General features: G+C 42.9%; 2 protein-coding genes across 2 annotated transcripts; one reads left to right on the top strand and one right to left on the bottom strand.

Moving 5' to 3' along the window:
• Nucleotides 1–4,808: 4,808 nt before the first annotated feature.
• LOC133886864 (uncharacterized) lies at nucleotides 4,809–5,305 on the bottom strand. Its single transcript, XM_062326760.1, has one exon. The coding sequence runs from the start codon at nucleotides 5,164–5,166 to the stop codon at nucleotides 4,909–4,911; it is 258 nt and encodes an 85-aa protein (XP_062182744.1). The 5' UTR covers nucleotides 5,167–5,305; the 3' UTR covers nucleotides 4,809–4,908.
• Nucleotides 5,306–8,719: 3,414 nt separating this feature from the next.
• Nucleotides 8,720–9,597, top strand: LOC133886325 (adenylate isopentenyltransferase-like). Its single transcript, XM_062326067.1, has one exon. It carries the CDS (start codon nucleotides 8,752–8,754, stop codon nucleotides 9,595–9,597), a length of 846 nt encoding a protein of 281 aa, XP_062182051.1. The 5' UTR covers nucleotides 8,720–8,751.
• Nucleotides 9,598–15,285: the final 5,688 nt, after the last annotated feature.

Below are 15,285 nucleotides of genomic sequence, written 5' to 3'. Positions count from 1 at the left end.
ACATGCGTCCTAGCAATATTTTGTCCCAACAAATTCACCCGAAATCGCAGCTAAAAGCAAAGAATGATAAATCCACCAAAACTTCAAGAACAAGAGACTAGGAGGGAGACAAAGCACCATGAATTTGCTAAACAACCGAATAATTAAATTAAGATCTAGCAACATTCATAGATACATGGCTTGGAAGCCATCCATTATCGTCCCACTCTTAATGATAAAGTCTAGAGCAATTAAACCTAATCTCTCTCTCTCTCTCTCTCTCTCTCTCTCTCTCTCTCTCTCTCTCTCTCTCTCTCTCTCTCTCTCTCTCTCTCTCTCTCTCAGTCCTAACCAAGCCTAGCAATTAGCAAAATAGAAAATTGCCTTAGAGAGGTGGTTTGCAACCAACCATCTCCCTTATTTATAGACGAGTGGAAATTTCGTAAACTGCCCCTTAAGTCTAATACATGATACACACCCCCGAGGGGCAAAATAGTCCAATTTTTTGTCATCCATCGGATGGACCTGGCGCCTTCACGACTTTGCTTCATCTCCATGCAAGCTTCACGATGGTGTCACACATCCTCAGACTCAGCTCTCAGCTTTGAGGAGAAACCAGAAAACCGCCTTACATGCTTCTCAAAGCATGACTCCTCTCTGCTCGCGTAGGCTCTACGCAAGCTCCTCAATGTTGATGCTTGTCCAGCCTCCGCCATGGTCTTTGATGCCTTCAAACCTTTGCACTCCCGCCACCAGGCCCCCTCTTGACTTGCCATCGTCTTCCTACCTTGACTTGGTCAACGCAATCTTCATTACCTTCTCTTCACACTATATCTTCTTACACCCTTCATGTGAGCGACGGATCACCCATGGCTTCATCTGGCCTCTCACGGTCCATCGGTGCCAAGCCTCCACTTGCCCTTCACCATGCATGGTCCATCAGCACCAAGCTTGCTTGCCTTTCACCATGCATGGTCCATCAGTACACCTACATATCATGAGCCATCCTCAATTCCCTCTTCATCACAACCTCCATTTAGCCAAAAACATAATCAAGCATAATTGAAATATGCTATGCAAACAAAAAGCTCAAAATCAATATTTACATCAATCACTCGTCATCATCAACATAAGTGTACTTGTCACCTTATGTTCTCTTACTCCATCACTGCTGCTCTCAATTTACTACAGTAGCACATATAGGCACCAAGGCGTAGGTACGTACTCTGAAAATGGTCATTAAACCATGTTCATGGGTAACACTACCCATATAGCTAGTACAACATGCCTCCATCCATATAGGTACTTACGTACACCATACACGGTATTTTAGTTGTATGTATTTGGAAGAGTGAAGTATGTTGGCGGTTTTTAAACTTGTTTTGTTGTGTCACTGGGTCTCTGGACTCCGAAAATACAGTTTCACGCCCCTAAGATTCTTATGTTGCCTACAATCAGCATCTCTGTGTGCCTACGTGCCACGCTTTGCAGCGACAACATTGATGTTCTTCACATGCTCCCTATAGGAGGAGGTCGAGGCTGGGCTCCATAGATCTAGAGCCCACCGAGCTTCAATTTTGAGCCATTGCTACTAGAAGCATGTCTTCCTTGTTTGCATTTACCGAATTTGTCATCTGTTCCATCAATTTTGGCCGTTGGCTCCTTCTTTTCACTAGGGACTACCTCCGCCCAATTCGGCCATCTCTAGGACTCTCTCTGGCCAGATTCGCGATCGCCGAGACTTCTCCAGCCAGATCCGATGCTACTCTGTTTCAACGGCGAGTTCTGATCGTCCTTGAGCTAGTCTATATATTATGTTGCCGGCCGTCATGATACTCTTTGCCATCATCATTGCAGGCTACCGTGACTTGGGTAGACGAAGCCACCATCCTTAAAACCTCAAACTGCATTTTGAAGTTTTTCTCGATATGGGAAACCCATTTCCATTACATGATAATGGAATCAAGTGTTACAACCAAGGCTTTTCAGCATCATAAGAGTAAGAACAGAATGAGTAGATCAAGCGAGTAAAACCAACTTTGTTTGATAGTCCAGCATTTTTGAAGTTTGGGGAGCGGAATAAGTTTAGGGACCGTCAATATAATTTAATCTTTTGGAAATGCATCTTTTTGTCTGTATAATAATTTGATTGATTTGTAAGGATAGACTGCATGCCGTCGCAATTTTTTTTTTTTTTTTTTGAGGGGAGCCTTTGCGTTATCTTTGTTGGCCGCGAAAAACCATCGACAGGCAGAGTCGCTGAGCACTTTCTGGGCAAATGTATAGGCCGGGGAAATGGGCCGTCCAGGTCCAACTAGGATCCGTAGATATTGGTCTTTTTTTAAGGACAGGCACTGACTGATGTTGAGATTGGCCCGTTTAGCTGTTTCTTGCTTGCGCAAAAACAGAATAGAGGAAAAGATCCATACATAAGGGATCACCGATGGTGGAGCCGGTCCTACCAAAATTTGTAACCCTTTCTCTTTTTTTTTTGTTGACATTTTTAGCATCAAATTCCCTTCTTTCCTTTTCCGTTTGCATGATGAAGACGTAGAGTTTCAGAGACGCGCCGCGAGCACGATGCAATCTGAGGAAATGGGAGCATCCAGCAAATGGTCTTCCAGTGAGTAAATGGCTGGGTAAAGGCAGGGATTAATATTTCGTCAAAATTTCAGTAAAATTTTATGTATTTTGGAAAATTCGGAGGAGAAAGAAATATCTAATTTCGTAATTTTCTCTCACAGACCTATGAAATCTATAGGTACGAAAAATAACTAAAATTTTAACAAAATTTCTTTAATTTTTATCTTTTCGCTGGTGAAAAAAATTGTAAAAAGAAATTGGTTGAGTGTTTGTTTGATTGTCAATGTATAGGTACATATTGCAATGATAATCTTGTCTAACTAAAGTTGTAAGGAATTAGAGTTAGTTCGGTGCAAAAGGTTTTCAATCAGACAATTCAGTGCGTGGGTTTTTTTATCTCATCGGATAGTCCGGTACATGACAGATATGAGCGTCGAACTAAATTCTACAGAGAAGGTCTTCTGGCGCCAAAATATGAATTAAGCGCGAGATGGTCCGGTATGTGCACGGGTAAGCACTGGACTAATATCTCCAGAGAGGCTGAAATGTGTGTCTAGAGAAGAAGAACTTACCGAATGCTCCGGTGAGTGGAATGTCATCCGGAGGACAACACCGGTCTAATTCTTGCAGAGAAGGTTTTTGACGCCAAATTTAAAGTGAGCACTGGATTGTCTGGTGTAGGCAAAAAGTGATCGCCGGACCAATATTTCCAGATAAGTTGCAAATGCAAAGCATGGAAGAGTTGAACTTACTGGATTGTTTGTGATGAGCAAGGAGGCACACCGGATAGAGTTTTCTAGAGAGGAATTTTTCTTGGTGCAAAATGGAGATGCACTCACTGGATGCTCTGGTGTTCAGAGGATGAACGCATCAGAACATCCGGTGTTAACATTTTGGGTCATGTCTGATCTTCTCAATTGGGGTTTGATTTGGATGCAACTTGACCTCGATAGTGGGTGATTGAGGTCAACTGGGGTGCTTGGTGCCGAACGATCAAGGAGGTCGAGTGGAGTCAAGAGTGATCGTAGCTGCACACATGAAGATCAAGCAATGTATGGGATGAAGATTGTTGAAGACGGTGTGTTGACAAAGCCAAGCAAAAGGGATGCCGGTGTAAGTGACAAGGCGGTCCGAGGAATCGGGAGCGGAAGAGACTTGCCAACAGTCAAGATCGCAAGATGAAAGATACGTGTCAACATCAGGATGCTTGCTTGAGGGCAAGTCAAGCAGTGACAAGTCACGCTTTGAGAAGTGTGCGAGGTGGTTTCGCGGTTTGGCCTCAAAACCGTGGAAGGATGGAGTGTACGTGGCATCATCGCGAAGCTAGCTTCGAGGCGAAGCTAAGTTGTGAAAGTGTTATAGCCGTTCGATAGATGGAGCAAAATTCGGACCAAAATGCCCATGTGATAGGTGGGAGACTATTGTTAGCAAGGGGTAATTTGGGTTCAATGATGTTTAAGGGTTAAGGAACCCCTTTAGACCCATAAATAGAAGGGGTTGACTGATGGTAACCCTTGAGCCAGCTATTTGAGATCCGAGAGATAGGTTTTAGGTGAGAGGAGAGGATGGGTTTAGCCTTGTAATAGGGTAGAGCTTTTGGAGAGGAAAAAGTTTTTGTAATCCGCTTAAAATAGGGTTGACCTCTAAGATTAATAAAGTGCAAGATTCTCCATTTGCTCGTTCTCACCTCCTTCTAGTCTCTTTTCTTTTGACTTCGTGTTTCCTTGTAAGTTTATCTTTTGGTTTGTGATTTTCGTTTCTTCTTTTGAGCTGAAATTTTTAGCATCATACAAGGTTGATTTTTTTGTTGTTAGGGGCATAAAATATGCGTACAATAGTACAAATTTGGGTATGGCATTCCCTTACCTCCAAGTCATTAACTTTGAGATCTTTCTTGCCCGGTGCTCATTTTTTAGTCTTCTTCGTAAAGTTTTAAGTTTTTTTGACAAGGATCATGGATTGACTTTATATCGAATCTCGTGTTCATATTTTATCTGTAGAGTCACAAGTCTGCGGGTTTCTCTTGTGTTTATCTCGTTTGTGTCCACTTTCTTTTTCGCTGAGGAGCGATGAGTTATCAATAGGAGAAGGCCATCAAATTTTGTAAGAAATTTTATGAAACGCTTATTCGCTTCTCTTTAATCACCGTATTTAGTCCTACATTGCAGACTACCTGCCCTTTGCCAGATGTTGAATTGCTGGTTGTGAAGACAGAACAGAAAGTTCTCTGTTTCTCGAAAAAAAAAAGATCAAAGAACTAATTAATTGCACCGCTGATCATCCAAGGAACAAGAGATAATCTTACATACTACTGGACTACTAGCTCTCCTCAGAATGAAGAACCAATTACAGCAATCCGGGGCGAGAATGGAAGGGGAACTGAGGCATGACGATGGGAGCCTTCCGATCCCTCTTCTTCTCCTTCCTCCCTGCTGCAACATTGGCCGGCTCACCTCCCATCTTCTTCTCTTCGACGACACCACCTGACGCCTCCTCTTTTGCCACCTGCTGCTGCTTCGCTTCTAGACCTCCTCCCAATTGCTTTGCGGCAGGAGACACCTTTCTTCCGGCGGGGCCACCGAAGCAACCCAATCCCAGCCCCATGATCGATCTTTTCCTCGGCTAGCTCCCAGCCCCAGACGATCCTGCGTTTGACCTTCTTGCTCGCACCGTGGCACGGTCTCTGGAGCTACGGCTCTGCGTAGTATTTATGGAGAGGAGTTGCTGAGGTGCCTTTGTTGTGGGGAAGGCAGCCTGAAGCTTCGTCGTCCAAGAAAATGGAAGAAGAAAGGCTTGGAGCGGGTACGCGGGTCGAATCTGCTGTTGACCTGTTGACGCATGCAGCTGCTAACTGCCGATGATGCCTTGGTCGGCAAGGCTAGCTCTACTTTATTTGCTTGTCGCTGTGTCGAATCCACGCGTGAGTTGGGAGAGGATTTTTATTACCAAATGACGGAAGGGAGCGAGAAACTTTCATTGCAGAGAAGACGAAAACGGCCGGCACTACTGTTCAACGAAGATGACCACTAACTTAGTGGACTAGCTTGTTCAAACGGGACAGATTTTATTATTCAACTAGCCATTGATGTCCGCGTTTCCCTGCAAGTGAGTGTACTGGTATAGCAGCAAAATATAGTATTTCAAGTTTGTTTGTATCATGTCAAAAAAGGCATAAAGCTATAGTATAACATGACATCGCCGCAGATGCTGTTGTAAAAGCTGACATAAGCTGGCACTCTAAGGGATAGTAAAAAGGTGGGAAGCCTGAATCTAGACCATAGAAAATATATCAAATGGAGCAACTAAAGGAGAGTAATGTGACTATGCTCGGAGGCCACCGGGAGTATTTAATTTCATATGAATTTCGGAGAAATTTTACTAGAATAATAATCCTGTGGAAAATGTTCCTATGCGTCTATTTCGAACAAATGATCGGATTATCAGATTTTCTATGAAACCATTATGAAATAGTTATGTCAACATACATTTTGGAGGAAACCAAATACGAGGTCTGAACTTATCGCATGGAAATTTCTTCTACACAGGCCAAAGTTTCCAGCAACTTGCAGAAATTGACGCCCTCCCTGTGATTTCTCATGGGCCTCTAAATCCCATAGATATCCAGTTAACAAGGTCCACTTGTATGGTAGCATGAAACATCCCGTTCTCTCTTTCCTCAGATGTTATTTCTGCAGTCCAAGTTGTTCCACAATTTGACGGGGAATAGCAACTTGGAGTGATGTTTGTTGGTTTAGTTTCTTTTTTTGAAAAAGTGCCAGGTTTAGGTCTTGAAACACAATAGATATCACAACAGATTACATTATAGGTAGAAAAAACACGCACTACAATACAGATACATCCCTTGTATGCGAGGGTATACATAAAGTGAAGTAGCCTCCACTTCCCTTGGGCATAAGGGGGAGCTGGCTAGAACTACTTCTAAACTTTTTAATTCGGACCAGAGCGGCTTCATTCCTTGAGGTGTCTGAGCGGCTGATTAGATCATTCTTCTGAGGTTAAAGTGTCTTCTAAGGGGATGAGAGGGAAAGCATCATCTTTTGGCAGTGGATGAGTGAGAGGGAGAATTTCTTCTTCCTCGGTGGACTCCGTGTCAGAAGTCCCATGGGAGACTTCTGTAGGTGGGGGTGCTAGAGGGGCGTCCAAGAACTTTCTTTTGCCTTTTTCCATCGTTGCAACTAGGATTCCATCTAGTATCGGGCACTCTGTGTTCTCCAAGGCAAGGATCCTTCTCTTGGCCCTAGTGACAAGGTAGGCGTCTTTTAGCTCCTGAGTGTGGCGGTCTTGTGCCTCTTGCAAGGCTTCAATCACGGTGGCCTCACGGCTCTGGGCTTTAGTGGCTTGGGCCTTAGCCTCCGCAAGTTGCACGTCGAGTTTCCTGATCTGCGTCTCAGCTTTTTCTGCCCTATGGATGCACTTTCTCAGCTTGGTTGCCTGCTTGTCGTATTGCTCATCTAGGGTAAGCAAGTACCCAGACATGAACACCACAGCTGGGTCATCTTCTCGTAATTCGGGTCCTTCCAGGGTCTTCATCCGGGCCATCCACTGGCGGTTCCTTAGCAAGGGTGGAAAGAACCTCATGGGTGTACGGCAGATGACCTTCTCGTATATCTGGCACAGGTACCTCAAAGCCTTGCGGGCGATAGCTTGGTAGGTGTCCTTGAATTGGAACCCTGTCGTGGACACCCTCCACGGCTTTATGTCAGGGAAATCCTTACTTGCTCTAACATGGATGATCACTTTGCACCGTTTTGTGCCATACTCTTCGTACTCTCTGCTCATGTATTCTGGGTGGTCCAGAATACCATGTCTTACCATAGCGGCGTACAGGAGCTTGGGAAAACCTTCCTTGTTCAAGAAGTAATTGGTGGTCCATCCTTCTTCTGCCATCTGTGAGAAAAAGGATGGGTAAAAAAGATTTCAATAGAGAGGAGAGGCTAAGAGTTTTTGGAGGCTCTCACCAGCTGCTCACCTTGTCGAGGGTGTGGCTGGAGAGGGAGATCGCCCTGGTGGCCGATTTTTTGTAACAGAGGTAAGGGAGAGAAACTGGAGGGCTGAGGCTCGATGGAAAGGTAGTGGAGTTGGGTGAGCTTTGGGATGGCCGAGGAGCTCCCTGGTGTTGCATTTTATAGGTAGGAGGAGGGAGCAGGGGCCTCGCGTAAGGGTCGTCGCTACTGTGGCGCGTGCGGTGACCGACGGTCTGCTTGAGTAAAGGAGGGTGGTGGAGCGTAGTGACATGGGCAGTGGTGAGGTGACGGTGTGGCAGCGGTGGTCGGATGCGGAAATGGCATGCTCCCTACTTCACGATCACACGTGCGTATGTGTAAGACGACGTGCACAGGCGAGAGGAGGTAGAATATAAGGAGAGGGAGGTGGTGTTAGGATTGGCTGGAGCGAGCTGGGCTAGTATAAGAGAGAAGAAGTTTGAACATTTTTTGAATTTAGGTTTTAGATTTGGGTGACTGTTGGAAAGAAAACATTGTACTTAATTTTAAATCAATGAGAATACAATAAACCATGTACAATCTCATACAAAAAGTAAGTAAACTACTTTAATTTTTTTAAGCAAATTACGCACATACAATAACTAACTGATGCCCGCGCTTTGTTGCGGGGGCATCAGTTGGTTAAGTTAGATTTATTTGCCATCTCAAGTAAAAGGGCATGATTAAACAATATTTACCTCATACAAAAATTAATGTGAACAAATTGTTTATAAACGATTATAATGGAAATTTATCTAATTTTTTAGTTTTATGTTGCAAATACAGCATCCTGAGTTAAATATCAACTACCTCACACATAAATGGGCAAGGTGTTTATTTATTTCTAACCTCATGTTAGTTGTTGCACCTACAGAAAACATAAAAAAAATCAGCCGACACATCTGCAGATATCAGGTCAATAAGTGTACCCACTCATTATGTATGAGGTTATCAGTAGCAGTCTTCGTGCCCATCCATTAGATGCATAAATACAGTATGAAGATGTTGATTGTGTAGCTAGCTAAAAGGCCATTGGTTGATATCGTAGATGACCCTTGTTACACAGAGACAACATTGACTGGTATAACATGGGTCGATAGACCTAGGGTTCATAGCGATCGAAGCACTTTCCCCTTCCTCTTCCCAGTTCACCCTACACTCTCTTTCTCCTGACTACATCCCCCAGATGTTGACAATTAAACCAGTGGTGATCATGGGTGCTACGGGCACGGGTAAGACAAAGCTATCAATTGATGTATGCAAGGTGATTAGTGGCGAAGTGGTGAATGCTGACAAGATGCAAATCTATCATGGGCTTGACATCGCAACCAACAAGGTCCATCTGAAGGATGGATGTGGTATTCCTCATCACCTTATTAGGGCTATTTTTGCAATTACCGACGATTTTTCTGTATCTTTCTTCCGATCTATTGCAACCATTACTACAAAGTCTATTGTAAGGCGTGGTCATGTACCGATTCTGGTAGGTGGCTCAAACTCACTGATCCATGGATTCCTTGTTGACCATTTTGATCCCTCCCTTGTTGATCCTTTTGCAATTGCGAGGTATCGACCAACTTTAAGGTTCCAAAGCTGCCTCCTGTGGCTCCATGCTCATGAGTTAGTTCTTAAGGAATATCTCAACCGCCGTGTTCACGATATGGTTGATGTTGGTTTGGTGGAGGAACTCAAAGAATTCTTTGATTCTATGTCCATTCGCAAGCTTGCTGAGCACACTGGGCTAGCTAGGGTAATCGGTGTGTCGGAACTAAGTGAATATTTTGCCGGACGCAAGAGACTTTGTGTTTGCATAGATGAGATGAAAGCCAATACGCATGCCCTTGCAAATGCACAGACTGCAAAGATTCAACATATTGCTGATGTTTGGGGTTGGCCTGTTTGCTTCCTTGATGCCACAGAAACCATACGTGCGCATCTCACTGGATCAAACGATACTGCGAAGGCCATAGCATGGGAACATGATGTGAGTGGTCCTGCACTTACTACTATAAATAAGTTTTTGGATAGTTGATGCCTAGGTTGGCTGCTCTTGTGAGTTGCTTAGAGCTATTAATACACATAGATTAGGTTGCATATCAGTATCTATAATGTCATTGTATTGCTCGTAGTATGCATGGATATTTTCAGCACCTCTTTTCAAACTTGTATAAGTATATGCTATGAAAACTTTCTACTTACCACGACTGTATCCTATATCCCAGTGCTTGATATAGTTTTATGTACCTTAACATCATGCCTGCCATTATTCACTAGAGATTGAAGTCTCTTTCAAATCGTAATCATCAGTTCATATGCCAAAGTTATAACTGGACACTCAGTTTTGGGTGTGGGAATGTGAGGTGAGTGAGTGTCAATGATGGGTCGGCCGGATTTATTCTGATTTGTTGCTGAAACTTGATAATAGATTATGTTTAATAGATGCATCAACTCACCAAGTGTAATTGACTATGATATTTATGATGTTTCAATTCTACTCCTTACAAATGAAATAGGTTCATGCTGTTGTTCTGGGCCATGGTGGTGCGTACCTAAGGTGGAACTAAAATAATTTTGCCGTTTAATTGCTCCTCCATTTACGTAATCTTCGTCTCAGGTAAAGAGCGAATGTGTTCTATTGATATTGAAACTAGGTATCAGGATGAATTGTTGATATTATCATAATTGTATGGCAAAAAAAACACTGGAGTCATGCATGCTAAGGTAGCATCCTGTCTATGGACAAAACAATTTGGGATTTTATAACTCTATTAAAAATGGGGAGTACAGTCTCTAAGCAATAGTATATTGCACAAGTTGTACGGGTCGAACTAGTTTCCTTAACACTATACGATTAAGTGCAATTTGATAGGTGACTCGGAGTGCCTTCGGTGAAACGGGCATAACTTTTGCATACGGGCTCCGATTTCGACGTTGTTTTTTTCTACGGACATCTACAGAAAAAGTTACATCCATTTCCCCCCACTCTGTTGGGTTCGGAGAATTTTTCGGGGCCAAAACCCCCTTGGAAGATTGAGTTCTCACCCCTGGAAGTTTCTGCACAGTTTTCGGAACACGGGCATGTGTCCGTAGCCGCCACCCCTTACATCAAACTTGAGAAAAATTGTACACTAATTCCTATTCTAGTGCTTATGAGTTGAGAAAAAATAAGAGACAAATAAAAGGAAAATAAAAAAATATTTGTGAACAGCTCAAGGTCAGAAAAAATGTCGATTTTTCTTTTTTTTTGTTGTGTTTTTGTGTCCACTGTGTTCCGTAAATGGCATTAAAAATATGAAGTGATGATACATGAAACTATCATACGAGACAAGTAAAATTCATATTCAGTAAGGTAAATCGAACTGGCATTGTTCATTAAATGCCATCTCGTACCACACATACAACATCATGAAATGATGATAAATGAAACTATCAGGCTAAACATTAGGAAACAGGAGCAAAGTGGTACAATAATAGGCATACTTGATCTTACACACATCCAAAGTACATAGGGAGATAATTATACAAACTTGCTGGTTGAAAAGCATACATATTCGACATTACTAAATACTACATTACAATACAGTAGTTGGTAGCTTCAATAATAGTACATGGCATGTGGTAGCTGGTAGTAGTATATGGGGGAGGAGATTATTAGAATACTACAAGGCCTCAGAGGCACTTCCCCCATATATTCTAACACAAGTTGCCTTGAGTGCTTGGATTCCTGTAATATATTTAATTGAAGCATTGCATTAAAAAGTAAATAACGAATGGCATTCAATTGAATGGAATATAGCAACTATGCATACCATTCAATCACTAATTGAATTTCCATTAGGGGTGTTCTCCTGCATGATGTTGAACAATTCTCGAGCAAGTTGTTCATGTCGTGTCTCTGGTGGCTTTGCTCCAGTGTACATGATTGGTTCAACATATATGCTTGCTGGATGTGTTGTTGGAGCATAGGGTACTAATGGAAGAATGTCACCATAGCTTGCACAAATGTAACTCAGACGATTCAAAAGTCTCTTGTGGGCATTGAATAGCCCGTCCTTCTCTATACGCATCATGCCATATTTGATATGAAGAATTTGGGACCAACTTATATAATGGTGCAACTGACCATATGTTTGTATGAATGAAGCATAATTCACATCATTGACATGGATATTCATCTGGGATATGAAATGGCCAATTGCTATTTCACAAACATTTTCTTTTGTTTCAAAATCATTTATGTAAGGGATGCCTTAGAAAATCTCGATTTTCACGATGCCATTGGTGCCCTTTTTAGGAGGAATTTCAACCATAAGCCAGGCTACCCTTTTTTGTCTTATCTAGCTTTACTACCCCTTCGGTACGAATAGTTGCACCTATCTTGCTAACGATTTGCCTTAGGATGCTCTTGCGTGAGATGTCAACTACAATTGGATCCTACCAAAAAAAAAAACAAATAAGAATAGTTGGAACAGGCATTCATAGATACACAAATTCAAGAAAATTATCACTACCAAGAATGGATACCATGGCAAGGACAATATCGACCAACACGATAATGAAGACATATATGAGCTACTATCATTCTTGATTAAAACTACATGAAAACCTTGGCCAGGGAGCCATCTGCCTGTGAAGTCTCGAAAGCGTGTGAGGCTTGTTCGTCGAGAACGTTTTTTCCCTTGTCCATGTTACTTCTATTTAATCAAGAATAAATTACAACAATGAATTAGTGTTCTTTTATCCCGTAAACAATGAATCACAAGATCTTTGGAAGGTTCAATTACCAAGTGTTGGTCAGTGCTCGAGTGTAGCAAGCTGGATATGCATGGACTGCAAGTTAGTATATAAATAGGCAGGCACACTCATCATGCCTATATTGAGATGTCGCTAGACCCATTTACACACAGCAGGATGATGCGATCTCACACTTACACGCAACAAGCCTAAATTATGGTGCGCTTTCATATTTATAGATAGCAGGACTACTGAGCAGACCATTTACACAGAAGAGGATATTTCACAACAGAGGAGAACCCATGAGATAGACGACAAGGATGATGTGACCTCACACTTTCACGCAGCATGCCTAAATTATGGTGTGACTTCACATTTACAGACAGCAGGACTATTGCGCAGACCATTTACACAGAAGAGGACATTTTACAACAGAGAAAGACTCCACATCACCGCTTTTCTCAATATAGGTGACCCATGAGGTAGACAACAAGGACGATGCAACCACAAACTAACACGCAGCATGCCTAAATTACGGTGTGACTTCACATTTACAGATAGCAGGACTACTGCGCAGACCATTTACACAGAAGAGGACATTTCACAACAGAGAAGGACTCCACGTCACAGCTTTTCTCAGTATAGGTGACCCATGAGGTAGACGACAAGGATGATAAGACTTCACACTTACACGCAGCATGCCAAAATTATGGTGTGACTTCACATTTACAAACAGCAGGACTACTGCGCAGACCATTTACACAGAAGAGGATATTTCACAACAGAGAAGGACTCCACGTCACCACTTTTCTCAGTATAGGTGACCCATGAGGTAGACGACAAGGACGATGCGACCTCACACTTACATGCAACATGCCAAAATTATGGTGTGAATTCACATTTACAGACAGCATGACTACTGCGCAGACCATTTACACAGAAGAGGACATTTAACAATAGAGAAGGACTCCACGTCACCACTTTTCTCAGTATAGGTGACCCATGAGGTAGACGACAAGGAGGATGCGACCTCACACTTACACACAACATGCCTAAATTATGTGGCGCTTTCACATTTACAGACAGCAGGACTACTGAGCAGACCATTTACACAGAAAAGGACATTTCAGAACAGAGGAGGACTCCATGTCACCGCTTTGCTCAGTATAGGTGACCCATGAGGTAGATAACAAGGAGGATACGACCTCACACTTACATGCAGCATCCCTAAATTATGTGGCGCTTTCACATTTACAGACAGTAGGACTACTGAGCAGACCATTTACACAGAAGAGGACATTTCACAGCAGAGGAGGACTCCACGTCACCGCTTTTCTCATTATAGGTGACCCATGAGTTAGACGACAAGGAGGATGTGACCTCACACTTACACACAGCATGCCTAAATTATGGGGCGCTTTCAAATTACAGACAGCAGGACTACTACGTAGACCATTTACACAGAGGAGGACATTTCACAACAGAAAAGGACTCCATGTCACCGCTTTTCTCAGTATATGTGACCCATGTGGTAGATGACAAGGACGATGTGACTTCACACTTATACGCAGCATGCCTAAATTATTGTGCGCTTTTACATTTACAGACAGCAGGACTAGTACGTAGACCATTTACACAGAGGAGGACATTTCACAACAGAAACGGACTCCATGTCACCGCTTTTCTCAGTATATGTGACCCATGTGGTAGATGATAAGGACGATGTGACTTCACACTTATACACAGCATGCCTAAATTATTGTGCGCTTTCACATTTACAGACAGCAGGACTACTGCGCAGACCATTTACACAGAAGAGGACATTTCACAACTGAGAAGGACTCCACGTCACCGCTTTTCTCAGTATATGTGATCCATGAGGTAGACGACAAGGACGATGCGACCTCACACTTACACGCAACAAGCCAAAATTATGGTGTGACTTCATATTTACAGACAGCATGACTACTGCGCAGACCATTTACACAGAAGAGGACATTTCACAACTGAGAAGGACTCCACGTCACCGCTTTTCTCAGTATATGTGATCCATGAGGTAGACGACAAGGACGATGCGACCTCACACTTACACGCAACATGCCAAAATTATGGTGTGACTTCATATTTACAGACAGCATGACTACTGCGCAGACCATTTACACAGAAGAGGACATTTCACAACAGAGAAGGACTCCACGTCACCACTTTTCTCAGTATATGTGACCCATGAGGTAGACGACAAGGACGATGCGACCTCACACTTACATGCAGCATGCCTAAATTATGGTGTGACTTCACATTTACAGACAGCAGGACTACTGCGCAGACTATTTACACAGAAGAGGATATTTCACAATAGAGAAGGACTCCACGTCCCCGCTTTTCTCAGTATAGGTGACCCATGAGGTAGACGACAAGGACGATGCGACCTCACACTTACATGCAGCATGCCTAAATTATGGTGTGACTTCACATTTACAGACAGCAGGACTACTGCGCAGACTATTTACACAGAAGAGGACATTTCACAATAGAGAAGGACTCCACGTCCCCGCTTTTCTCAGTATAGGTGACCCATGAGGTAGCTGAAAAAGATGATGCGACATCACACTTACACGCAGCATGCCTAAATTATGATGTGACTTCACATTTACAGACAGCATGACTACTGAGCAGACCATTTACACAGAAAAGGATATTTCAGAACAGAGGAGGACTCCATGTCACCGCTTTTCTCAGTATAGGTGACCCATGAGGTAGCTGAAAAAGACGATGCGACATCACACTTACACGCAGCATGCCTAAATTATGATGTGACTTCACATTTACAGACAGCATGACTACTACATAGACCATTTACACAGAAGAGGACATTTCACAAAAGAGAATGACTCCACGTCACCACTTTTCTCAGTATATGTGACCCATGAGGTAGACGACAAGGACGATGCAACCTCACACTTACACGCAGCATGCCTAAATTAAG

This window comes from Phragmites australis, chromosome 12, assembly GCF_958298935.1.
Source record: "Phragmites australis chromosome 12, lpPhrAust1.1, whole genome shotgun sequence".
In the NCBI taxonomy this organism is placed as follows: Eukaryota; Viridiplantae; Streptophyta; class Magnoliopsida; order Poales; family Poaceae; genus Phragmites; species Phragmites australis.
Note: the sequence above shows the minus strand (reverse complement) of the source record. Positions and strands in the feature narration are given on the sequence as shown.